The sequence below is a fragment of the Ctenopharyngodon idella genome, chromosome 10, assembly GCF_019924925.1.
Source record: "Ctenopharyngodon idella isolate HZGC_01 chromosome 10, HZGC01, whole genome shotgun sequence".
In the NCBI taxonomy this organism is placed as follows: Eukaryota; Metazoa; Chordata; class Actinopteri; order Cypriniformes; family Xenocyprididae; genus Ctenopharyngodon; species Ctenopharyngodon idella.
This window is the reverse complement of record NC_067229.1, coordinates 22,175,001-22,202,890: the sequence shown is the minus strand read 5'-3', so window position 1 is coordinate 22,202,890 and position 27,890 is coordinate 22,175,001. Positions and strand designations below refer to the sequence as shown.

General features: G+C 36.4%; 1 protein-coding gene across 5 annotated transcripts in view; it reads left to right on the top strand.

The window, feature by feature from the left end:
* The first annotated feature begins 3,590 nt into the window (after positions 1-3,590).
* tsc22d2 (TSC22 domain family 2) overlaps positions 3,591-27,890 on the top strand; it is a 35,549-nt gene continuing 11,249 nt past the window's right edge. Inside the window, exons 1-2 of one of the 5 annotated variants that reach the window (XM_051909166.1) lie at positions 3,591-6,081; positions 17,966-20,129. In XM_051909166.1, coding sequence (XP_051765126.1) covers positions 4,460-6,081; positions 17,966-18,065 — 1,722 coding nt within the window. In that variant the 5' untranslated portion in view covers positions 3,591-4,459 and the 3' untranslated portion in view covers positions 18,066-20,129. Of the gene's footprint in view, positions 6,082-7,892; positions 8,048-12,223; positions 13,228-17,965; positions 20,130-27,890 lie in introns of those variants that run through there. The other 4 variants (XM_051909168.1, XM_051909167.1, XM_051909169.1 and 1 more) reach the window with 4 other exon arrangements.

Below are 27,890 nucleotides of genomic sequence, written 5' to 3'. Positions count from 1 at the left end.
TGCATGTGTGATTATTATCAGGGACAGTATATATGCAGAAAAGCTGATAAAGACACAAAAGTTGTGTTTACATTTAATTCAATGTTAATGAAAGTACTGTTACTTTCCCTGTGTAGCCTACATGTAAGCAGCTTTCTCTACAGTTTTCTTTTAAATAAAGTCTTATTTCCTTTTTAAAATGGTCATATAGAATAAGCGCTCAGAGGACAAAAAAAAAGGTTCAGGATGATGCAAGTCCTAGAAATGACGCACATATCAATCCCAAGATCAAGTCAGCAAAACAGCAGTTAAAGCAGAAATTAGTTCCACTAAAATTTAGACTCTACAAATGCACATCCACTGACGAAAAAAGCCTTCTCTTTTCAGGCTTTTTCAACTGTGGGCCATAACTTAATCCTTCTCATTCTATCAGCTGGTGACAAGTCTTCCATGATTTTCAGGCGGTTCTCAGTCAGAAAGTCAGCATCCTTGCTGGCATGCCAGATGCCATCTTGATAAAAACACGAGGTGAATTGAAAGACAATTCCTCTGCCTTTATTATTTGGATTAACACAGCCAAGTTGATGTGCTACATCAACTACACTGGGGACATTATCCTTAAATTGTTGTAGAAGGCATTGGCACAAACCTCCTGGCGGACATTCTCTCTTTCTCTGGAATTCCGTGGATTCTCAGGTTCCATTTACGAGTGTAGGCCTTTAAATGAGCCAGGCGTTTTTCTCGCTCGACGAAATTAGCCTCTTTCTTCTTTGTGCGTGAGTCAATAAGTCAACTCTTTCTTTCAAACTTTTGACCTCGCTGCAGACAAACTCAATGGTTTCCATCATTCCAGAGATTCATTCCGTATTCCTGCCAATATTCTTTCATATGTTTAATCAGCCACATATTTTCGCCAATCAACTTTTCCAGCCCGTCTGATCTGTTTTTCACCAACTGCGAGAGCTCGGAGAGTTGTATGGAAATAATTGCTGTATCTACTTGTTCTGTTCTTCTAAGTCTAATGGCCGGAGAATAATGCTGAATTCATGTGCTATCGTAAATTTGATAATTCCCACTTCTGAAGTCATGATTACGACAAAAAATTACATGTGCAATTTTTACCTAGGAAACTCGTATTTATGATAATTTAAAGACCACTTGAAGGCAGCATTACACGGAGTATCAGGAAGTGGCAGAAATACCTCCTCCACCAGCATAATCTTAGAGTCGTCATTTTGTTTGAGATAATCGTGCAGATTATCCTTCAACACCCCAGCTGCAGAAGTATTATCATGACATCCCGCTGCTTGTAAGTTACCGTTAACTTTGCTAACAGAGCTAGCCAAAGCATCAGTTGAGGGAACAGTGTTTCCCTCGACTTCTTTGGGCCTTTGGGCCTTGGGCCATTGTTGTTGTTAACAAAATTCAGGACATCCAGACAGGTAATTTCTCAATAGATCCTCTCAAGGCTTGTTATAACTAAAACAACGTTGGGATTGTTGAGCTCACAAACACACATGCTCAGGGCGCCATCTTGGACCGCCTCCCTCTGCTTGGAATGCTAGCCTTCTTCAAACGCTGAATGAATCTACGCTCAAAGCGATCGACGCACTGGTGCCACCTCCCGCCCGCCAAATGAATGCGACCAGGGTTGAAACACCACGTGACATCGCTGTCATTTATGTAAAAAATTTGCAGTGCTCTCCACTTACTCCAATATAGAGAGAGCTATTGATCTTATGCACTAGCGTGTTTAAGGGGTTGAAACTTAAAAGAAGGCACAATGTAAAGCTGTTTTTTAAAATAACTTTTTAAACTTGAATATGAAAGATTATCACTTAATGAACTGGGACAGCCTACTGATACCAGTTTTGGCTGCTCTTGCTGCTCCTATCATGTCCTAAAATGTTTGCTAAATGTATTTTATGATTGTAAAAGACTGACTTGCCATTAAACAAAAAATAATGTATATGAACTGTTCCTGTCCTTTACTCACTTAAAAAAAATTATCGTAATTTTATGTTTACTGCTAATACTTTTTCATGTCAATCTACGACACTAGAGATCAGGAATCAAGTTGCGACTTTACAGGAAATGAACAAGGAAAACCCTAGAAATCTTACTATTTTTGTAGATTTGTAAAACTAACCTGCAGCAAAGGTATCATCAAAAGGGATTTGAGACACGGCCTTGAAAATTTTACTTGGAATCTTTCTCAAAAACCACGTCTGGTTTCAGTAGATACAGGATGTCCACATTCCCTTTACAAAACACAGGACTTAGGCCTAAAACTTACCAAACAATCTTTAATTCGAAAGTTTAAATCACTGACACAAGTCAAAAATCCTGACATACCAAGTCATCCAGATATAACTTTGGCTAGTTGAACTACTCCAAGCCAGAATGAACCTGACTGTTCTCACAAACTCTTGAAAAAAATAAAACAACTTCCTGTTTATATTTTAAATTTAGAGAAATTCCCTCAAACCCTTTTTTATATCTCGGAAAAGATGCACTGGACGAAACCACAGTGAAAACAAAGAATGTCTCTATGTCTGGACGTGACAAATAGCACCTGTCTTCAGACGATTGAGTCAAAGCCCTCGTGTGGCAAAATGCAAACTGGTTTTAGAACTTGGACAGCCAGCTAAAATAACAAGCGTGTCCTATTCACCACGGGACGGAGGCAAATACAATAAACAGTTATATGTTGTGTAACTTCTGAGTGACACTCTAAATTCCGAAGCAACTTTTGTTGATATTTTGAACTTTTATAAACATAATTCTCATTCAGAATTTACTATTACTAAATCAACTATTTATTCAAGTAGAAATGAGTTTTTAGAAAGGTACATCTGTGTCTTCTCATATAAAAAGTTTGCCAAGTGTTTCTTTCAGTATGTAGCACACTTTTCACTGCTGTTTGGATTGGGCAGTGGAGAGGATGGTCAAACTCAAAAGCAAAACAAACACAGCCTCCCCTAATTATTGGGATAGATTCATGCCTAAAATAATGACCTAAACTAATAAACAAACTCCAGCAAGGATGTTTCTGTCTACACTAGCTGCATTCCTTCTCGCCCCCTGCGTGAACTTTTTCCGAAAGGCTAAACAAAAAACAAATTGTATTTCATAACATGATTTTGCTAAAAGAAACACTTGATTAATGACTGGGCAAAAATTAACAAATAAATCTATTACACATTAATTAAAATTAGTAATATTTTTTGTACATGATGATAAAAGTAGTGCAAATTATGTCCTTAGGTCTGCAACATCTATTAAAATGTCTAGTAAAGGTGAAGTAATAAAAAATTATTTATGTTTCCACCATAAATAACAGAAAACCTATTTGGTAGTGTCCTGTCTGGTTTTTCAAATTTACATCAAACCACCTAAAAACTCCCCTTGTGTATGACTCAGAATTTAGCCACCTACAATCAACAAAAATAAATGACCCTTTTGACAAAAAAGGTAGAAATGTAAGATATGTAAATAAATAACCTTGGTGGAAAAACTAAAACAAAATATTGATTTTTAAATAATATTTATAATGTGTAATACTATATAATATAATATAATATAATATAATATAATACTGTTTGCAATGCACAATTTCATTGGTGTGGATTTTTAAATCACCGTTCACAGAAGAACAAGTAATTAAATAAATTCATTATTAAAATAATAACATTATCAGAGAATCCAAGAAGAAAAAGTGTAAAAAAAAAAAAAAGTTTTTGGGATGTGTGAAAATGTATTTATGCCGTCTGATTAACATTTATTTTGATAAGAAAAGAATAATGCGTAGTGAACGGTATTCCCGACTGACTTACGTACGCCTGTGCGCAATCCACCCATAGTTCAGCGCGTGTGGTACGTAGCCATCTTGTGTACAGCAGAGGAAGAGGAGCCGTTAGCTCGTGATTTGTACTGACACCAGACAGACTGACAAACCCTCATTCTACTCTCAACAGACTGTTTTACCGCCAGAAACAGATAGTAAACGTGTGTTATCATGTGTCAAGATGTATATCCAATGTGTTTCATGGAGGACATGTGCTTTTAAAGACGGGAGAGTGTTGAAAACTGAAGGCGCCTCAGAGTCGAGTGAGTCCAGCGACTGGAGAGTTTCATTCGCGAGAGCGGCCTGAGGGAAACTCTCACAACCGGACATGGCCTTCATTTAGGCCACGGATAATAAGGATACGGGTTTGGAAAAATTAAACACAGCTGGAATAAAGCTGTCATTGTGTTTGGAGCTTCATGAGTTTCAACTGAAAGGATTAAAAGTACTAAAAATGCCGCGATGAGGACGTACGCGCACTGACGGAGCTCGGAGGGAAGCTTGAGTTAGCTTGACGCTAACTGAACATTATATGATATATTTTCATATAAATCGTGTTACTTCGTTTAAGTTGAACGTGTACGCTTCAATCTGACGTGTCGAAATCAGAGCGACACATTTAAAGCGATCAAAATGTCTAAAATGCCGTCGAAAAAGAAGAGCTGCTTCCAGATCACGAGCGTAACGCAGGCGCAGGTGGCGGCAAACAGCATCACGGACGACACAGAGAGTTTGGACGACCCGGACGAGTCAAGAACTGAGGACATGTCTTCCTCTGAGATATATGACATGTCCAAAGGTGGGGATTTCGAGCCGGAAGCGTGTGACGTCAGTTTGTCGGACGAACCCCTACATAACGAAGCTGAAACAGCTGGCGCGAGCGCCCAAGATGTTCCCATAACGACGGTACCTGGTTCTCGTAATACAAGTGCTGTTCACATAAACCCAAATGTTCGTGCAGTCAGTGGGGCAGCTGGCCAAATGAGCCCTGCCTCCGTATCTTCCCAGACTTCACCTTTAGTTGCATCTAACACACCATCCAGCACGTCACAGGCATCATCAGTTAGCAGTTCTGCCACAGTAAGTAGTTGCAGTTCCCGATTCAGGGTCATCAAATTAGATCATGGTACAGGTGAACCCTTTAAAAGAGGTAGGTGGACTTGCACTGAGTTTTATGAACGAGATACGGATGCTTCCTCGTCTGGTCGGACTGCAGATAATATTAAACATGCTGGCACCACAGACCACAGCGCGGACAGGGATGGACTAGGAGTCACAGGAGGTTCGGTGGCTGCACATATTTCGCTTTCAACACTTGCAGCAGAACCACATACTGATAGTGGTTATGTATCTGCACCATCAAACCCTCCTGTGGACCTTCAAAAGCAAACTTTTGGCATTTTGCAGCAGGGATTAGGGCTTGTAGCCCAGAACCTTTTCGGTGATGCCCATGCTCAACATGTCAAATCTCCCAGCATGCCTTCTACAGCTCAGCCACAGCCATTTTACCCAGGTAAACAGGCACAGAAACCTGGCCAGATACTTCAGGCTGTTGTTCCATCTAATCAGGCTGACTATAGATTGCAGAATCAAACTCCTGGCTCTCTAGCCCAGACTGTCTCAATGACTTCTCTTCCGCTTATGACCCCACTGAACCAGGGCCCGTCACCTGTCATGACTCCAGCAGCAGGAAGCACTCATGTGCTTGGATTAGTTCCTCAGCCTGTGGATGGCAGAGGGCTTCCCATCAGCCAGCCGGAGCATGTTCAGGGGCTTTTACAGCAGTCCAGCATCAACGCCGCTCTAGGGACTGTGTCAGCCACAGCTGTTGCTTCACAGGCACCAGTGCCGCTCATTCAGCCAGCAGTAACTGTGTCTGTCAGCCCCCATGCTGTGGTCCCTGGTGTGCAAAATGTGCCTGTTGTTATGTCCAGTGCCTCTAATACCCCCCAGAGCATGCCAAAACAGACTCCGGTCCCTGTTGTACCGCCCCAACAGAACCAGCCTCAGGTAGTCCACAGCGGTTCAGTAGTAGGACTGGGTGCACAGACTACCCCCACTATCTTTAGCCAGCTTCCCACTGGCATTGCCCAGGCCGATGAGAACCAGAGGAAGTCTGATATGCTGCTTCAGAGTTCTGTTCTCATAGGAAAAGATGCCATCAAACCCCTGAATCCTGAGGGCTTGCAGCTTCCCACACCTGCTGTCAACAGCCTGTTTGGAATAGCTATTCCTATTGATGGGGATGAGGACAGGTAAACCTTTTATTCTTCATGTTGCTCACCTGGATGTTTTATTGAAAATAGTTACAAAATAAAAATTTTAAATTTTGTCAAGTAAACCACATTTTATTGCAGCCCTTGCAGGTGTTACATTATTTAGTATTTATTTAGTATATATTTTGGAATAACTTTAAAAGCATGTTACCTTGAAAACATGTTCTAATTTTCTCGAGTTTGAGTCAAAATGTACGTACGAGTCAAAAAGGTCGAGTTCAAGTCAAAATGTAGGTATTGACTCACATGTTGCTTTTGTGGGCTTTTCTTTTATTGAAAATTGAAACTTTTATTGTTTTTTTTCACCAAAGAATTGCACATTTTGGTTGTCTGCTTAATTTTACGGACCTGACCCGATTAAAATCACTAGGGGCCTCATGTATAAACGTTGCGTGCGCACAAAAAAAGGCACTGAAATGTGCATACTCAATTTTCCACGCACATATCGGGATTTATAAAAAATAAACTTAGTTCAGTATTTTATACAGTTTTGATTTTTTTTTTTTTCTAAAATAAGACAGTAAGCATAGTGAATAATTTTTAGCAAAATAATTTGACTGCATTTATAGTCATATTTTCATAATGTCTTGTACTGTTAAAAACGGTGTCACAGGAATATGCATGGAAATATGCAGATGACGCAATGCATAGTAAAACTAGGTGTTGTAAGCTCCATATGTCCAGAGAGGAGACGGGGTGGAGATGCACGTACGCACAATCTTCCGCTGAATGGGTTTTATAAAGGGAATTTTGCACAGGTTCTGGTGTACGCATGGTTTTATAAATCTGAAAACTTTTGTGCATACGCAAAATCTGGCTTTTATGCGTATACACACTTTTAGGATGAAATCTACGGAAAGTTTTATGCATGAGGCCCCAGCTCATTTACATTGACGTCCAAAAAGGCTTCCAGGACAGGTTAGGAAAGCTCTGCTTCAGTGCAGAATACATTGATAGGAAAATTGTGCCTTCTGAATTTTTCAAAAATGTAATCATCTCCTTTTCTCATATGTATTTTTTTTATTTTTTTTTTTACAAATCATGTTACACAAGTTGTTTTGAGCTAAATACCATAAGCCTATTTTACATGTGAAGATAAGACTAAGGGCCCGTCCACACGGAGACCAGTTTAGCTGTATATGCAAAAAGTTTCGTTTTTTTTTTTTTTTTTCACTGTTTTTTGAAACCGGGTCCCAGAGTGGATAAATCTGAAAATGTCACCCTTGCGTTTTCGTGTGTACACCCAATCCGTATATTTTGTGAAACGATGATGTCATCCCCTCACGTCTCGACCCTAGTCAGATACCGCTATGTTACGTAACAGCAACAACGACAACAATAGTGTACTACATGCTTGTGTTTGTGCCGCAGAAGCTACTGAGCCTATTAGTTTTACTAAAATAAAGCTTTATTTCTAAGCTTTACTAAAGTTTGTATACAGCGCGCAAGCAAATGCTCCAAGTCTTATTCTTCATTTTTAGTCTCTGTGGCAGAATTGCAGCACCACATACTGATCTGGCATGTATACTACATCATTTTGAGTTGGTTTCAGTGGTTTTGTGTGTACGCAGATATTTCTTGAGACGAGGAAAAAAAAGATTGAATAGGGAAAGCTCTGGCTTCGTGTGGATGTGGCCTAATTTAGCTAGATAGTGAAGTAATCCTGAACACCTTGGTTCAGGTGTGTTTGATTAGGTTTGTAGCTAAACTCTGGTACAGTCTAGCTCAAGAGATAGTTCACCCAAAAATGTAGAAGTTTGTTATCCTTTTTTCACCCTCATGTCATTTAGGATTATGCCGATGGATGATATCATCGTCCATCGTGATGGCTGACTGACATCACGATTGGAGAAACACCATCGTGATGCCACGCCCCCGCCCCGCTCTGCTGCGAGTCTTGCGAGTCGACACCATAGACTGTAAAAAAAAATACACACACTAATCCTAGTCTCTTCTATAGACTATAGTTAACCTAAAATCTTTGCAGGAATTGCTCTGTAAATTAAATTGAGAATATAACTAATGCATATATGCTATTTTATATACTCTAGTCTATGCCAGAGATGTGACGTGTGTTAGTCTGTGAAAGTATTGTGTCAGGCATTTGATCTTGACATTGTTAGAATCTTGTTTTTTTTTTACATGTCTAACACTATACATTTAACTTAAAATATTTAATTTTGTACAAGAAAACAGCCCTTATTAATGAATTATTAGTAGCCTATTGTAGTGTCTCGGGAGATCGTGCTGGCTAGCTTTTTTGCTAGGCCCAGCACGTGCAGGCAAGGTGGCATATTCTGCTGGATGGCGAACACGCAAGTGGTCATGAAGATTGGTCGTCTGCCCATCTTTTGCGCGGATCACACATGAGCAGATCTTGCACACAACTTCAGTCAGGTCCCTTGGCTGCCCACTCTCATCAGGTCTAAATCCATTATATCAACTCTTTAAGTGGAAGGACGCTACTTTTTTTTCCCCTCACGTGCAACCTATTGGAAAGCCCGGATGACAAAATTATAGTTTTTAAGAAGGAAAAAAATATTTATGAAAAATTAAAATAATACCCATTATAATACCCAAGTATATTGGGTATATAATACCCAAGTCATTGCAAAAATAGCTCAGAAGTGTAGTTCAGAGGAAACAACTAGCATCAATTGTTTGCACTTAGTTTTCTTACCTGTCCTGCAAACCACTTTACACTTGCTTAAAGCCTGTCTGTGGTTACAATCGCCATTTCATTGGTAAAACATTTGGAAGGTTTGGCATGTTAGTATCTAGGGCTGGGCGATAAACAATATCATTTCATATCACAAAATTTACAGTGATAAGCGCTGGATAGTGTTGTCAAAAGTACCGGTACTTCGGTACCAAGTCGGTACTGAAATTTTGAAAATGTGACAATACCAGCATTTCTGTAGTACCGGGAGTAGAGATCGACCGATATGGGTTTTTCTATAACCGATGCCGATGTTTAGAGGTCAGGGTCAGCCGATGGCCGATATGTGCTGCCGATTTTTAGGGCCGATATCTTGAAGTTTTCCCCTTCATTTGCATGCTAAAATGTCACACTAATAATAAGTGGATGCACAACATTTCTAAACTTAACATCATTTATTGAACACTGACTTGATTTACATAAAAGTTTTAGAGCATTTATCAAGCTGAATTTTGCTCCAAAAGTTTGTTGGAGAATAAACGTAAACTTAAATATACATTTAAATAAAATAAATACAACTTTATAAATAAAAATCAATTAAAAACTTTGTCATGTTGCACAGCCTTGTATGCAAGGACAGTGCTAAACTCTTAGTGATTTCTGACATTCTTGACGGTTGACGTTAGACAGGTTTAATGAGGATAATAACTGTGCGATATAGATATATATATATATATATAGATATATATATATATATATTATATATATATATATATATATATATATATATATATATATATATATATATATATATATATATATATAATATAGTCATTGGTCGGAACACATCACTTTATTAGGCTGATGTCCATTTCGCATTACACAGTTGATGGAAACACACGCAGATGCGCATATTCTTGAGCTGAATTTTCATTAATGCAAAGTTTGATGGAAACCCGGTTATTGTCTGCATCAAACCATGCTTCCGAACAAATGTCATACACTTTTGCGCAGTGGCGTAGCACAAATCCGCGGGGGTTTAACCAAGAAGGGGACCAGTGGATATCACACAAGAAGCAACGTGCAAACTTTGCGGAAAAGTTATGCCGGTAAAAGCTTAAACTCGGTCAGTATTCAAAGTGAAAGTAAAAGTGACGGAGCTGCCTGACGCTGCATTAACGGAGCATTTTCTCAGAGACGAATTTCAACATAATATGCTGATAACGGTATATAACTGTCTTAATTTATTCCATTATTTCTCTTGTTGCCCGTACATATAGTGAAACAAATGAGAAGAATAGTATTTAGTGTTAAACAGCTTGTTTTTTTTGTTTTAAAGTTGGTGCTTGAAGTAGCCTAAAGCTGCTCTTAATTTTCATTTATGACTGCAGTGTTAGGAAATATTATAGACTGTTAATAATTATAATTATAGGTCTAATTCATTGTATAATAGACCTAAAAAATTTTTTAAAACATTTTCAAAGAGGAGCTGATAGCCTAATCTTTTATTATCCTAACAGCACGTCAGTTATGCGGTGATGCGCTGTGAAATTATTGCGGGGCAAATTTATTATATTAATTTAATAATAAAAGTAGCTTACCTAATAGTAATAATAATAGACTAGAAGAATGTAACAGGCTTACATTAATTGGAAATGCCAAATCCTCTTAATATTGCCAATATTTGTCGGAGTAACGTAGCTCTCAATCACGCTGCAGTGTTTGTCAGAGCTGCCCCAAGCACAGAGTGAAATTCTCCGACTCCGATACAGGAAAAATAAAACAGAACTTATAACATTGGGGCTAATATGTTAGCAAGCAAGCTGCTGGTAGTTTTGGACTACAGTCCTTAAAGTTAACTACAAGTAAGCGAACCTTCAACCAGCTGTAGCATTATGCCAGTTCCCGACGGTTCTATGCTATCCGTTGTTTCTTTCACTAAGTGAAGCAACACTTCATAGTTTACTAGTAATATATAGTAAATATATGGCCATAGGACTTTGAAATATCAGAATTTAAGCCTTAGGCTACCTTTATCTCCCAGTACTGTTGTTGAATCTTTCAAAAGTTTCAATTCACATGCGGCAGCAGCACATTCCACCGCACCAATAACACAGGGCTGCCCGCGGACGTGCCTGGCTTTAAATCGGCGCTACTAAACACGGATATCGGCCGATGCCGATATATTAAAAAAAAGACAATATCGGCCCGATATATCGGCCGACCGATATATCGGTCGACCTCTAACCGGGAGTACCGAGTATCCGGGTATATTCGGTACCCACTGATAGGCCTGTGCCAGTATTTACGTGAATATGACACGAGTGAAGCACAAAGCTTTGTTTATAGAAGAAATATGCTAATAGGTCCATACATTTAAACCTTGTATTCTGTTCTGCAAATTGCGATCTTGTCACCCGATTAGCAGAGAATTTAACAATATTCCATTAGTTATTCCACTGAACATGGAATCTCAAATCTTCACTCACGCAGGGGATTATAAACGTTTCTTCCTTTGGTTCGCTTTTAATTAGGCCTATTATATTCACATTCTTTACTGTGGTAAAGTAGAAAAAACACTGTAGGACAGAAACCTTTTTGCTAGTACGTCAGTTTCTATTTAACACAGTTTGCGCTTGTTATCAGACTTTATAAGGTGCGTCAAATTTATTTGTATAGCGTGTTTCACACGCTTGTTATTTTTACTTTCACTTTCTCTGGCAGCGCAAAATCAAACATAGCCTGAATGTCTGAAGATAAAACTAGCTCTTCAGACCTTTTACAACAAGTGTCAGTTGCTTGTAACATCAGGAGATAACATGAAGATATTATTAAAGAGAAATGGTCTCTTTCCTGCTCATGTCCCACATCCCTCTCAAAGCGCAGAGTGGCTATATGACTATCTTTATGTGGAAATATAAAACAAAAGTTTTTTTAGAATAATACTTCACTTTCTTACTATTTAGGTTACCATTATTTACTGATATTTATTTCATAGTTTTACAGGCTGTAGTGTGTTGTTTCACTAAAGGAATAGCTAATATAAACATGCACATCTGTTTCAAAATGGATGTTTGAGCATTTGTTTAGGCCTATTTATTTTTTTTATATTTCAAAATTTATTTCATTGAGGTATATATACACACACAAACATACACACACACGCTCCAAATATTTATATGTATGATTACCATCATATTTAATGTTTTTAAAAATAGGCTAGTTAAATAAAATAGTAAAATAGTTACAACAGATTTTCCTGTGGTACCGAAATTGGTACCGAGAACCGTAAATTTTTACTGGTAATGGTACAGACTACTGGAATTTTGGTACCGTGACAACACTAGCGCTGGACATTTTTACTTGATATGGACTTTCACACAGCAGAAATAAATGTGACAACAGCCAGTCAGTGCATGTTGCTAATAAGTGATTTTTGCTTGTCTTTGTGTGAATGAACAGAGCGGATTTGTCTGACACACAAACTCGCACGTGACGCTCACGGTGTTTTCAGCATCTGCCGTCTCAATATATGAGGACATGAACACATGAACTTCATCTCCAGAGCTGTTTTGAGAGTCACTTCACAAGCTTTTCACCATTTCATTTGAGAAAAACTACCGTCAAATACACAAACTAAAAATGAAAGATCTTCACGATAAACCGTCAAAATAAAAGTTCTGTTTAACTTCAAGTAATTATGACAGAAATACTGTAGCCTATACTAAAATGTACTTCTCAAAGTAACAGGCTAATAATGTAATTTCGAAGGGATGTCATAAAACCAAAATATTTTTCATCCGTCTTAAATTTGATACAGTTCTGTTGTGCAGCATCTTGTTTGACCAAAAATAAAAATGTTTTGTTGTAAATTAATTGCTATTCATTTTTAATTTTCATTTGATTAAATTGTTAAAGTTTTATATATACTTGTATTAAATCATAAAACACAGAACCCCCCGCAAAAAACACAGAATTTAGGGAAAAATAAAATGGATTTCATGGGGCCCTAAATTAAAAGTTAGCTACCCTGTGGAGTTAAATTGTGACCAAACAAGTTTACATTTGCATTCATTCTCAGTGTCCATATCACCCAGTCCTATTAGTATCTGGCTTAAGTGACCTTGATTTGTGTTTATGGACGAATTGGGTAAATGCATCGTCCAATTCCTAAAGATTTGTTCTGATGTCGCTGTTTCCTCATCATACACTTGCCACCAGAAGTTGAGCTGTTTTTTTTTTAGACTGATGTTAGCGTGTGTTTCCTATCTTGTGATGTGCAGAAGCTGCTATCCAGTCTACGCACAAGCACTGATAAGGCCTTCAAACATGTGTAACATCTGCATGATGTTATGCTGCAAATGGATCTTGTTTACTGTCAGCAGTTGGTAGGAATCCAAGAGAAATCTGTACATTCTGTACATGCTGTCACCATTTTTGACAGGCTTTTGAAAAATGTTAAGAGGTCGACTTGGTTAAATTGTACATATTATAATTAATATATATGTATAATTAAGCTGATTTAAACCAATTTATTTAAATTATAGAGTAGATTTCTTAAGTACAGTTCTCATTTTAATATTTTTTGTAGGCTACTTTATGCTGATTTTAATCAAACAAAATTATTATTACTGCTACTATATTACAGTACTATTGGCTTTTATTTTGGTTTGCATAGACTTTAACTTTCTTGCAGCACAGATTAGGGAACTGAGATGCAGAAAGAACTGCAGGATCTGTGTGTTATTTTGAGAATGCTTGGAAATATTGCAACATGTGCGGCAAATGGTGCCGAGGTTTAAAAAAATAAATAAAGATTGAGGCAGTGCAAGTTTTCAAAATGGCTTTTTACCGTCATTGATGGCAGTTCATATGCTTTTCCACTTTTGTTGGCTTAAATGCACACACACTCATAAATGGCCAGTGATATTCACCAGGATTACTGGAAACGCAACAGCTCAGTTTTACTTTGGCTTGATACTATGGAGAATGCATGTAAAGCTTAATTTTTGTTCTGCTATTAAAAGAAGGGGAATTTGTTCCAAACAATCTTTTCTCTTACCTTTTAGACTGAGATAATCACACCAGCGTTTCACTAGTTAATCTAATCTTTGTAAGGATATTGAAGATTATTCCATTAACTGAGGATGATGCAAGATGTCACAGTTTTGTAGCATATCCTCCTCCACTAAGTACCCTGGAAATGGCCCTTGATAATTTTGACTTTCACTCATCACTTTCAGTTCCCCTATAAACACAGTAAGAAAGAGGAAGTGACCTTTTAACAGATATGAAGAGATGAATCAGTTATTGACTTATTGAAATGGCATCACGGTTGAAGCAATGGTCAAGGCCTCGGGATTTGTAGACAGTGTGTTACGGGTTTCAGAATAGCTTAACTTTTAGAGATTGACCGATATCGTTTTACCGATATTTTTTCCAATATTTAAGCACTTTTCCATTAAAGTGTTAGTTCACCCAAAAATGAATTTCTGTCATTAATTTCTCACCCTCATGTCATTCCACACCTGTAAGACCTTCGTTCATCTTCAGAACACAAATTAAGATATTTTTGATAAAATCCGATGGCTCAGTGAGACCTGCATTGCCAGCAAGATAATTAACACTTTCAGATGCCCAGAAAGCTACTAAAGACATATTTAAAACAGTTCATGTGACTACAGTGGTTCAACCTTAATGTTATGAAGCGATGAGAATACTTTTTGTGCCAAAAAAACAAAATAACGACTTTATTCAACAATATCTATTGATGGGCGATTTCAAAACACTGCTTCATGAAGCTTTGAAGCTTTATGAATCTTTTGTTTCGAATCAGTGGTTCGGAGTGTGTATCAAACTGCCAAAGTCACGCGATTTCAGTAAACGAGGCTTTGTTATGTCATAAGTGTTCCGAAATTTCAATGGTTCACCACTGGGGGGCGTGACTTTGGCAGTTTGATATACATGCTCCGATGTAAATAAATATTTTTAATTACTTTTTTTTTAAAAGAAAAACCAGACCTGAGACAGACCTGATGAAATTAGACCCGAATCCGACCCGACCTGATGGCATTTTTTTTCGAACCCGGTTGGACCTGAACGTAAACGACATTGATGTGTGCACAGTCTGCAGCCCCGCAGTCAGTCAGGAAAAATCCCAGTGTCCTGCTGACTGATTTGACCGTTGCTCCATTACTTTCATCTATTTATTTACTTACTTATAATTACTTTATATTGTTGCCTGCCTGATGGATACAGATTATTTCTGAGTTAGGCTTTCAATTGTGACCAGAGGATTTGGATTTGCTAGTGTTGTCTGCACCGCCATTTACCTCATCTCCGATGAAGGGCTTCTGCACTCAAAAAAGAAATGCCCTGCATGAACAGCGTAATGAAGTGAGGAAGTTTTTCCTGATGGATCTCATAGCTATAAGATGGATTTCTGTGTGCGAGGTTACAAATGATTGTTCCCTTTCTACGTGCGTTACTCAAAAATGCACTTGACATGAAGCTGAAGTGCTAAAATGTGAATCACTCACCATTGTAACCTCATTACGTCCTATAACTTTTGGCGTAATGTTATTTACCTGACCAATAGATGATTAAAGTTTATTTTAATCCATGCTGATGGTCCTCGTTGTCTAATGCGGAAGCAACTGTGTGTAGAGTCCATTGCATGCAGAAATGCGGATTCAGAGAGTACTTAGAGATAACGCTGTCATAGAATTGTTAAATGTCCGAAATAGTTTAAAAGAATTCGGGTCTTCTCGGGTCCATTCGGAAATTACTCTGGTCGGACCTCGGGTTTTCGGATCCAAGTGGACCCGTGAAGACCTCTTCTACAGATTGCTTGTTCAGCATATTTACAATTAGCAACACTATAAATTGATTTATCTTTTTGGTAACCATAATAGGCTGCTTGATTATGGCAAGAATCATCACAAATATTTTGGTCAATATTGTAATCATGATTAATTAACAGCAAAACAATAATCCTATAACAGTAACTGCATAATTTATTCATGCTGAAATGCATGCTGGGAACTCACAACATTTCAGCTCTAATGCTCTATATGAAATTCTTTGTTCAGGCAACTATGTTTGACTATTTGGGACAGCGTTTGGGGACAATATTTGATTCTGTTGATTTAAGTAATTTGTGTTTCTTAGTATTTGTGACTCGGAAGTTCCTATAAACTGGAATATATTTAGTTTCTTATGACATTTACAATACTAGAAATTGACTCATTGGTGATTTAACCAAATTATTTAAAAAAAAACCTTGTATATTAAAAGAAACCAGCAGATTTTCATGTTAGATGTTACTCTGTGATTTTAGAATAATTTCTTTTTGGTATGAGGAAGTGTTGTTACTGATAAAATTAATTTCAATTTATCAGTAACAACATTTCCCCTGTTTGTACCTCTATTTGTTTCAAGCAAATTTAGGTTTTGCATTATCATTGATCACATCCATAATATTTTATCACACAATAGTTTTTTTCTATACTTGTGAATTACACTACATATTTGTTTGAATGTTTTTTACTAGTAACTTTTTCACTAAATGCAAGGGATAAACATTAAAGTCTCTAAATTTGATACATGTATTTAAACTTGACATGAAAGGAAAAACTAAATGTTTGCCCATAAGATAAATTGTGTCACTGGACCACTTTTTAGAGAGGTAATATTTATATGGCCCAATGTTATAGACAGTGTTGCCAAGTCCACGTTTTTCCCACGGAATTGGGCTACTTTTACACTGTTGCCACAGGTTGAATCGATTTTTCTTTTACTCCCCGGAACTCTGTTTCTACCATGGAACCGTTCCCCCCCACCCCCACAACCGTTTCTATAGATTCATTGTTTTTAGTGCTATAGAGTTATTACACCTCTGTATAGAAACCTGTTTCTCTGTAATCTTCTGCCAGCTTCACCTCCCTAGGGCAATTCCATCTCGTGAGTCGTTATCTTTTGGTGGAAACATGAAAGAATATTTCCACAAGGTTGATAGTTTCCACGTTTTTACTGTATTTGCTACTGTTTTGGGTAAATTTATACATTTCTTTTCAGCATGAACAAGCCCACATGGAAACATTGCAGATTTTTGCACTCAGAATTTGAGCGCAAATCCCTGGAGTCCTTCATTTATTTTTAATTTTTTAATTTTTTTGCTTTTCTTTTAAAATTTTTGTGCCCAGTTTATCGAACACAATTTGCTCGCTTATCATTCTCAAAGTGACCCCTCCCCCCTCTGTTTTCGTGTTTGTTTATTATTTATTATTACATTTATTCATTTTGCCAAAATTACATTCATGTATCAATTAGAGTGTAGCATTCTCAGCTCCATTTAACACATTTTATAAAATTTCATAATGAATTCAATCCACAGGTACTTACTCAAAATTATCACAGAAAATGTAAAGTTTGCAGATACTTTGCAGTGTGCAGTCTTGGCCTAGCAATGATTTGCAAGGTGTTTTTTATTAAAAGGTAATGAATTAATTGAGGTATTATGTTGTTCACCCTTATTTCTTGATCCAGTTTAGTTATCCATGCAAAGCAAACTAAACTTTTCTGAACCTTTTTTGTTTCCTAAAACAAATTACAGTTTCTATCAAAAGTTTGGTCCAAGACCACATTTAAGCATTTTTTTTTTTTTTGGATTCTTAGATTTTATAATTATGCCATACAGAATTTTTTATTACAGAAACTCAACGTCAACACCAGTGAAGCCTGATTTAAAATAAATAAATGAGTCAAGTCATTGCTGGTCACAGGATAATGGTCACTTTGTAACATTCAGTGTGTTGCATGATTGACCAAAGAAAATCGAATTAATCTCCTTTTAGTTAGGCTTTATAAACTTGGCTGTAAATTAATGTGATCATTTGTTTAGGGGATCCATGTCTCTCACTCAAAGGCTGTTCTGACTTTTTCTGTTTGGCATATTCATTCTGAACTCTGAATCCTTCAGGGTTTTTTCTGGGGGCTCTGACGCCAGTGCTGTTTGACACACTGTCCCTTTTTCGCTCAATGAATGGCCGTTCACTTCAACTTTGTTTCAAAAGCCCCTAAGGCATCAAAGCACTTTTTTTTAAAGATTGTTTTTCTACAGTCAAAGCAAATCCCTCCAAACCTTTGACATTATATTTTAGCTCATTCATATTTCTCTTTCTCTTTCTTTTCTGTATCTGTAAGGAACCCCTCTACAGCTTTCTATCAAGCCTTTCCAAATGGCAGGTCAAAGGCCATCAGTGATGGGTATGATCACTGTGTGTGTATTATATTGCACTCTTGACAGCTGTGAGTGTGCATGGAGTGAGCATGGCATTTCTGGAAGTGGTTTCAGGCTCAAGTGTCTAAGGGCCGTGACACACCAAGCCAACGGTCAGCCGCTGGTGAACGTCTGTTGGGCTAGTTTTTGCGACGTGTTCCACACTTCAGCTCTAGTCAGGCTCATATCAGCGGCAGTGGTGGAAAGAGTACTAAAAAATTGTACTTAAGTAAACGTATTGCTATTTAAGAAATCATGTACTTGTCAATGTAAATCATGTACTAAAAATATGACTCACATAAGAGTAAATAAGTAGTTTGCTTGCTGAAAAAATACTCAAGTTACTACGTTACAAAGTACTTTAGTATTATTTTTCTATTTTTACACAAAATGAGCGCTAAACACTCTGATGTAATTTTTCAGTTTCATTCATACTGGAAGCCAGAGGGCCAAATTCTAAAAGGGAGAAAATGGCTGTCTTTCATCCTTCACATTCAAACACAAACTGAATAGGCAGATTTGAAGGGTTTTATTTCCTCAAAAAAGATTTAGATGTATATTGTCAAATTATAAACTCCTAAAATAACATTACAACTGTTCACTTTTTATTAAGTTTTTAAATAGAATTTTTTTTTTTTTTTTTTTTTACAATAGTTCAGACCCTCTCTCATGGTTCCCCTCTGGTTGACAGTCAACTATTGTCTTGCGGTGTGTTCAAGCACAGCTTTTTGTCCCAGATGCTTGGTGTATCATGGCCTTAACATCTGTAACATGTAGCTCCCTTGAATATGGACCCTTTTATGCAGTTATTAACATTGTAAGTATAGCTAAATTTTCATATTTTAATTTAAAAAAAATGTAATGTACGTCTATAATAACACTATACTGTTACAATACCTTGGCATTAAATTAAAAAAAAGTAGTTAACACTGCTTGTGGGTGTTTCTAATCAAAATGGCTGCGAAAGACCTGGTAAATTTGACATCTTTCTCTCTTCTAACCAAAGCAATCAGTCTCTATTTCTTTTTTATTATCTTTTGTAAAGTCATGGAATCACTATCATGTATTTTTTCTTTTTCTATTGGACAAAATGGGAATGCAAAAATAGTATTTGCTGTAGTCTCCTATTCACCACTATAGAAGTTTACCCAACTATGACTATTTCCGCTTCTGAGAACCCTGGAAAAAGAGCTGCACGATTAATCGTAAAAAGATTTCGATTCAAGCACCCACGCGATCCTACTTTATTTATTAACGACAACGATTCTCCCGTGTCTATTAAACATTTGACAAAATCATACCGGAACGTTCAAATCTGTGTTCGTGCTGCCAGAGCCAGAGAGAGCCGTTTTGAATCACACATTAGTTATTTCTATGTTACAAATATTCACATTATCACAGAAGTACTGAGATATAAGTTTTAAGTTAGTATTTAAACACCGATGTCTACAATAGCGATCAAAATAAAGCAAACTACCTTTTGAAACGATCTTGGCACGTCAAATAACTGTTGTCAATTACATCTAATTCCACTAGGTGGCGACAACTGACTGTTAAAAAATTTATTTGTCATTGAATCGTTCATTCAAAAGATTCGTTACTCTTATTTTCGATTCAACTCTTATTTTCCAGCAATAAGAGTCAGCAATTTATATTTTGTAAGAACCTCTAGTAAATTATATGCTATTTTGTTTGGTTGTATATTCAGAATCGTGGGAGAATCATGATCTCTATTTGAAACCAAAAAATCGTGATTCTCATTTTATCCAGAATTGTGCAGCTCTACCTGGAAATGTGAAAAGGGTCCATTGTTGACACGTTTTGCTTAGGCATATTTAAGAGCACTTATACACATGAGAAAGTGCTGATCAAGAAGAAGAAGAACGTGGTGGTGTCGTGCGTTCTACAGGCTCGCACAACAGCGCTTCAGACTGCTTCAGAGCAGTGCGCAATCAATGAATAGCTCACATTTATGCCAAGCTGTTTCTTGTGAACTAATGCTTATCAATTATAACAATGTTTACTTTACTTATATTATAATATGTTGTAAACGGTTGTTAGAATGCATATTTTATCTTGCTTATCTGAATTTGAAAGAGCAGCCTGCAATAATAAAGCACATACTTTTCAAAATAAGAGTCCCAGAGTATTTCTGGCTTGTTTAGAAATAAGTCACGCAGTGTGTCCAATTTTCACCCCGGTTATTAACAGTATTTAATTTAAATTCCATTTAAATTAAACTACTGTAGCTTCTGTCTGGGATACCCCACCACAGGGAGCAAAAGAACATTATTTGATGCATATTATTAAATATATAGATTTAATTAGTATTAGTGTTATTATAGTTAACAAAAACTAAAACCATAAAAAAAAAACATGAAATAAATGTTAACTGACATAAAATAAAATATGAATAACTTTTCTTATTTTGATTTTGTTGAAATTAACCTGTTATTTTAGTTTCATTAACCTGGTTTACTGAAAACTAAAATAAAAGTTAATAAAAACTGCAGACATGTTTAAAAACAACAAAAATTAACAAAAATTACAAAAAGCAACAAAATTACTAAAACTTTTAACTGAAATGAAAATGAAAGCAGAAAATATAAAAAATTTAATTGAATTCAAAATATTAACAAACTAAAAGTATCTCAATGTTACTAAAATCTAAACTGACTAGTCCCTTTATTGAGAAATCACATTTGCTAATTTTTTCCTTGCGCTCCTAAAGTTTTTAAATGCGCTCCTAAATTTTTCAACTTAGGAGTACAGGTGCTCCTTGGGAAAAAAGTAATCATCAAGCCCTGAGATACACTTTTCTTCTGTAAAAGTACAGATAATGTTTTAAATAGTGCAACTGCACTGAAAAACATCACACAATAATTACACACAATAATAATTCAAATTAATTACAAGTTTGAAATGTAAACATTTAATGATAGAACTGTTATTTAAAGCATTATTTAATGATATAACTTAAGTAATTAGAGCTAAAACTTGGTAACCATGTATGAATGAATGCTTATGAATCCAAATTTGTCATTTTAATTGAACTTAGCACTGGTGGTGGTGCTTAAGACATAGTTGGTCATTCAGCGTTTCTATAAAACAACAACAACAACAACAACAACAACAACAAAAAAACAATAATACTGATAAGATACTACTACTACTATATTAAGGATTGATGAGCTGCTGGGTTTATGAATAATAATCACGTTGTCTGCGTTCGCTCGCACTGATTTGCTGAAATCAAAAGGCAGACAGTAATAGGTGAGCGCAAGCCAATGAAATTGCCGTCTGCGCATTAGTTTCTGTTTGTTCTTAAAGGCTGAATAATTCCCATTGAACTCCATTATTTTTATAGGAAAGTACAACAAAGAATATCGTTTACATGCAGCACGTCAATTCTGTGTTGTATGTAAGACTCTCTTGCTCTCTCTTTGAGTGTATGAGAAACACTGAGCGCTCTCAGCAAAGCGACTGTGAGTTGGGCGCCTCAAACTAGTGTTTACTGTGCGTCAAATACACTGTGCATTCATTGAGATGAACTGAAATAGTGTGCTTTACGGATCGCGAAACTCTGAAGCACTCAGTGTTTAGCGAGTGAAAATGTATCTGTGTACCATTTCCAGATTGTAGAGGTAGCTCCTTGTTTAGTGCTAAACTCCTCCAGCTTCACGTCCGCCTTCCGCCATAGTTGTTTTCGCTCTGTGTGTAAGCAGAAAGACATAATTAAACGAAGCGTAATTATTGCGGGAAGACTAATTCTTATCGTGGAGGGAATTTTTACTGGTGTATCGCGAACGATAAAATCTGTTCAGACTTAAAAGTCGTGATGTATTCCATCCTTAAGTTTAACATAGCTGAAAACAAATTTGTAATTGGCTCAAAGAATTCTTGATAAATGTCTGATTGAAGTGTCATTTTTAGAAGTATTTCCCTATGAGAGGTGTTTTATGTGCTTTATAAAAGTACACCGAGTACTAGTTTACCTCAGAGGCAAAAATTGACATTTGATTATGATTGAAAAGTCGGGTAGTTCTTGAACAAAAGGGAGGGTTGTACTGGCAGTGAGCCAGAAAGATTTAACATTACTGTGTGACTCATAATTCTGGTGGGAAGGATGGTATTCATGTCAAGAGCAGATTTCTGATTTTTGCTACATGTTCACTCCTGTCCCCACAGAAGCACAATGTTCAGCAGTTGACACCTGTCAAACCATTGCCCTGAAAGAAAATCTGAGGCCTTTTTTTGTTATGTGACCCATATACTTTTGTAAGCAGGTGTAAATGAGTGTTTTCTTGTGCTGTGACTCACCTGAATGTCTGCAGATTTTGATCATTTGATCATTTTAAATAGATAAAACAAATTAACATTTTGTATGTAAACAATTTACCTGCTTGGTTGGTGGTTGCAGCACTTTTAGGAAAAGCATGAGAATAATTTATAAATCTTTTTTTTTTTTTTTTTTTTTTTTAAATATTAAATGCTTGTTCGTAGTCTGACGTCTCTCTTATAGTATTTATGGGACAGACATCAGTGCAGATAAGCAAAGCTTGTGCTTATTTGACTATTTATCCTGCTGTTTTATCTCCATGCAAACACTCCAGGGCTTTTAGTTACAGGCAGTTTTCCATGAAACTCTCTTGTTTGAGAATATTTGCATGGCCTTTTTCTCATTTGTCTGTATCAAGTGCAATTGCATTTTTTTCTTTCTTCTAGAATTATTATATTATATTATTGATAGAGAGATTGATTCCATCAGTTATATCTTTGTGTCATAGCTGCTCCAAAATTACAATATATTTGTAAATTAATGTAGAATAGCTAGCCTATATTAAAGGAATTGTTCACCCAAAAATTAATCTAATCTGTGATTGGCAGACAAAAAGATATTTTGCAGGATGTTCAAGCTGCTCTTCTCCATGCAATGAAAGAAGACCAGTCAGTTATTAACTGAAAATCTTCCTCTCTCAACTTATGGTGTTTTTTAACCCTTATTGAGCTTGACAGGTTGCAGTCTACTTCAGTGGTTCTCAATCTTTTTTCCTTGTTCAATAAACTCACATTACTCAATCCCCTGATATACAGCATGTCACAGAAAATGAAAACAATGTATTCTTCCAAATAAAAACTAACTTACTGACATTAGAATTACAGTAATCAGATAATAATGCTCAATGAACATACACAAAATGTATACAAGCACTTTAACTATTTAACTCTGGATGTAAATTCTCTTCAACAGCATTGGAACAGTCACCAAATAATGACAGAATGTTATATAGGCCACAAACACCTTTAATAAGCAAATGTTACTCAACTCTATTTACAAACAGCATTGAGCGCATTGTAATTACAATCTCTGACGGTATCAAGTATTCTGTCACGTCGCAATCCCTCGCGCAGCAGCCGCTGGTGCGCCGATGCGGTTATTTTATCGATTTAAAATACAAGTACATCAAACAAACACATCAAATTCACATTTCTTTTGACATTGTACGTTTTGCATATGCCAAGTACTTTACTACAGAGCAAACAAAGTCTGCCCATCTTGCTCATTGACAGCAAAATGATTCTTCCATTCTTCTTACCTTTGCTGCTGATACTACGACTCTTCTTGTTTGCAGTGTATTCACTCGTATGTTCCTCGTTTCGTTTTTCTCCTCTACTAACAAATTTGCCCATTTTTATCCCTAAATTTACAAAAAATAATGGCTACTGTTGGAATTCTGCCAAAGCGTGCGCTCGTAAGTGTTCGTTAAGTGAGTACTTAGTATATAGTAGGTCTGCCCATGTCTGAAATAATAGGCCTATATGATCACCAAAATGATTTTATATGACAAAAAACATTAAAGTTCGAACTTATATTCATTTAATCCATTTTAATTTAAATAAATTAATCAAAAATAAATAGTAAAACTGGAATTTATTTTTTAAATGTGGTCGGTATATCATGGGCAGGGCTCTACAGTGCGCCCATTTCACTCGCATTTGCTCCTGAAAATAACTGCGTGCGACTGTGAAAAAATATTTAGGCGCACTATTGCGAGTGACCCGATCAATTCTCATGAATAGATCTACAATCGGGATAAAAAGTACAACTCCCAAAATGCATCTAAACTGAACAACAGTTATGTTTTGTACTGCAATCGGCTGCTTTTCATGCCTTAATTCAAATACTTTACTTCAGTCAGCAGAGCAAGTGCAAAAGACGTGCGCAATGGCCTACACTTCAAAGATTGTTTACAAGGTGCAACTGGTGTGACGAAGCCACCATCTCACGCTGCTGTTTCTTTGCAGCCAAATTAATTGTAAATACTACATTTGGATTATCGTAATCAAGGTCGGAAATTAAAAGGGGTTTGGGGCAAAAATGCCTCAAAATTGATTTAAAAAAACACAAGCACCGTTATGAATGCCTGTGTTCATATTACTTTCACTTTTGAAGTAGAGGCAATTCGGAGGTGGCAATTGCTTGAATGGTGGGTGGGTTCATTATTATTCTTAATGAAAAACACAACAACAAAACAGTACAATGACAAACTCGCTTAAATATTCACTTTTACATTTCGCTTGTCAACCAAATCTTCGTCCCTCGTCTTGTCATTAAGTGAGGGGAAATCTGACTTCTGCTGCTGATCTGTGCTGGGACTCTCATTCAGCTCACTAAATTGAGCAGACGCGTTCAGTTTTTAACTGTAGTGTCTATTTTCTAACTAAACTAAATGATTATTATTATTATAAAAAAATCTAAACGACGGTGGGGCCGGTGCCGCGGTCATGGTGGGCAAGTGATATAACCGGTGTTATGGCTGAACACCAGTAACACAGTCGATCTCAGCAAGCCTAATATCTGTAAGTTAAGTACTATCACACGAGTGGACTCCTGTTTCTTCGAGTATTGGCATGTTTACAAATGTGATGCTTACTGATCTGATTGAAGTCCAATAAACAATCTGATATTAAGTGAAAAAATTTTAGCCACAATACTGTGTTTTTTCTCGATTTCGTGAAAATAGTTTCAAACAAAGCCACACCAGAACTGTTGCTCATCTCCAAGCAACGGTGATTCCTGAATGAATCTGTGTTTTAAACGACTGAATGAATGACTCGCACATTAAGATTTACTGTCACCTACTGGCTGTTTTATTTTCATATTTACATTTTTCATATTTACACTTTACATAGACTGTTTTTACTTAAAATATTAAACTTTTAAAGGTTCATTAAAGGTTTTTTTTTTTTTTTTTTTTTTTTTAATAAATATTTCTAAATTCAAAAAATATATTTAAAAACATTAGTACAACATTATTTACCAATGAGCTGCATGAAGCAGTCTATGTAAATGTGTCTAAATAATACCACTTCAGATGGAGCTTTTGTGGGCCGCGGGTTGAGAACCACTGGTCTACTTATTTTGTAGTGAAAAGAGCAGTTTGGACAGTTTGCCTAATATTTCCCTCTTGGTTCCACAGAAGACTGTCAGAATGTCTGATGTAATGATTTTTTTTTTTGGGTGAACCTGCATGTTTACACTCCATTTTGCTTTTTGTAAAGGTGTCCTTGCTAATTCAGATTATGTGATCAGTTGGACTTAATGAATAATTGAATTGGGTTGACCTTCTTTCACGAATATTCTAGGAAACTGCATTGACAGACTAATTGATGGACACTGTTGACTGCTTGAAAATGACTTAAAAATCAGAGTTCAAATAATGGATTGTGTAATTTTGGGTGATTAACGTGTCGATTTAAGTATTTTACAAATTTAGACTTGCATCCTTTGTCTTTTGTTTTAAAATTTAGAATGGAGAAAGCAAGCAACAGAGCAAAGATAGTGAACTAGTTTCTATAGCTTGTCCGTAGTAGATGAAGCTGCTAATCCAACATGTAAAGTTCAATTGTGTATTTACATCTAAAAATAGCCGGATTTGGTTAATGACAGAACTTTGAACTGTTATGTAGTCAAAGTAAAAAATATCCTGCAAATATATGCAAATAGCCATTTTCTGATCTGAGATAAATGCTTTAGAGATAAATGCTTTAGAGAGACCTTGACAGCAAGCTATTTATACTTCACTGCAAATCAATTCTAATCCAATTTATTAAAGATTTTTCTTTTTTTCTTATTTTTTTAAAAAGCATTTTACTTAGATTTTTAAGATTTTTAATTTTCAATGTGGAAATTGTCACAGTTTCAGATTCCTTTAATGTAGACGACTAGCTTCAATCAAATCAGTGTGTTCTTAGACGTTGGATTCACTGTAAAAAAAAAAAAAAAAAAAAAAAAAAATTAAGAACCCCTCCTCTGGACACCATGTGCTTGGAATTAAGTATCACTTTCACACTGGACACTTTTGCCATTTGCAGTGTTGACAACTGACTAAGTGCATGGGTTGTTGGACAGTTTGACAAGCAAAATTATTCAATGTTAGATTCAGTAAAGAGTTTTCATAGTGTAGAGACTCATCAGCATATCTGTCCTCTTTGTCCCTATAAAACAGTGAATGCTTGCAGATTTAAATAAGCTTTAACTAAGCTACAATATGCACTATGCCAAACTGCAGGAGGTGCCTGTTGGAGTCCATGTGGATGGAGGTGGTAACACAGGGTGATCCACATGAATCCACATGACCCCCACCAGCGGTAGGAGGTAATTGATTCCAGGCCAGCTGTGTGCAGCCCAAAAACATTATGCAACAGCTCAACAAATTAATTAGCAGCGTCTCTCAAGACTCTGGACTTGTTTACAGCAAATGGGTGTTGAGGATGAATCACTCATGACTTTGATTTGGAGCTGAAAGAATTACATGAACTTTACATGCCTTGCAGGGCATCTGAGGGAAGATACCCTCTGAACTACTGTATGTATTTCAAATCGCGTTCACACAGAATGTATTTTTGCATTTGACTGCGCTGTTCTTCCTTTGTATTTCTGTGTAAACATGCGTATATACAGTAGTCAACATCTGAAGTGGTAGGGCTGCTCGATTATGGCAAAAATCATAATCACGATTATTTTGGTCAATATTGAAATCACGATTATTTAACACGATTATTGGTGGGTGATATGATCAGTCTCATTTCATGATATTAGTAATTTTAAATGTCAGTGAAATTTCACAATTATCAATACTTAAGCAAAAACTAATACTAGGTTAATTAATGTAAGTAAAAAGTCCTCAAAACAGCTACAGAAAACAATAAACAGTCAACAATTAAACAAGAACAAAGAAACTAATTACAAACAAAGCAGACAAAAAATACAACAGAACAAAAATACAAATGAAATAAACAGTGCTTTAGGTTTTTCAGAAAGATGTACTAATAGTGGTATTTAGATAAGTAATACCCAACAGAAATTGAATAAAGTAATCAAATGCAAAATAACTGCTGTATACATTAAATATAGACTAATTCTTATTTAAAACTAAAAAAAGTTATTCATTCAAGAGCAGTGAGTGATTTTATCTTTGTCTTTTCTTGTTAGATTAACAATGACTTCAGCAATCATTAATGTTGGCTGCTGTCCCTTTAAGAGCTGCACGGACCTGATTTAAGCCTACTGTTATGCTGCCTTTATGAGGTCTCGGAATTATGGTAAATACGAGTTTCCTAGGTAAAAATTTCACAACATGAATGCGATGAGCTCGTAATCACGACTTCAGAAGTGGTAATTATCAAATTTCCAATAGCACGTGAAGGCAGCAATACACACGCACTTTCTCAGTGTACACTTAAGACATATCTGACTGCATTTACGAGGATACTTACCAAAACGGCATTTCGATATAACGACATTCCGCACTGTCTCGGATCGTGCGAACAGGTGGCTGCCTAGGG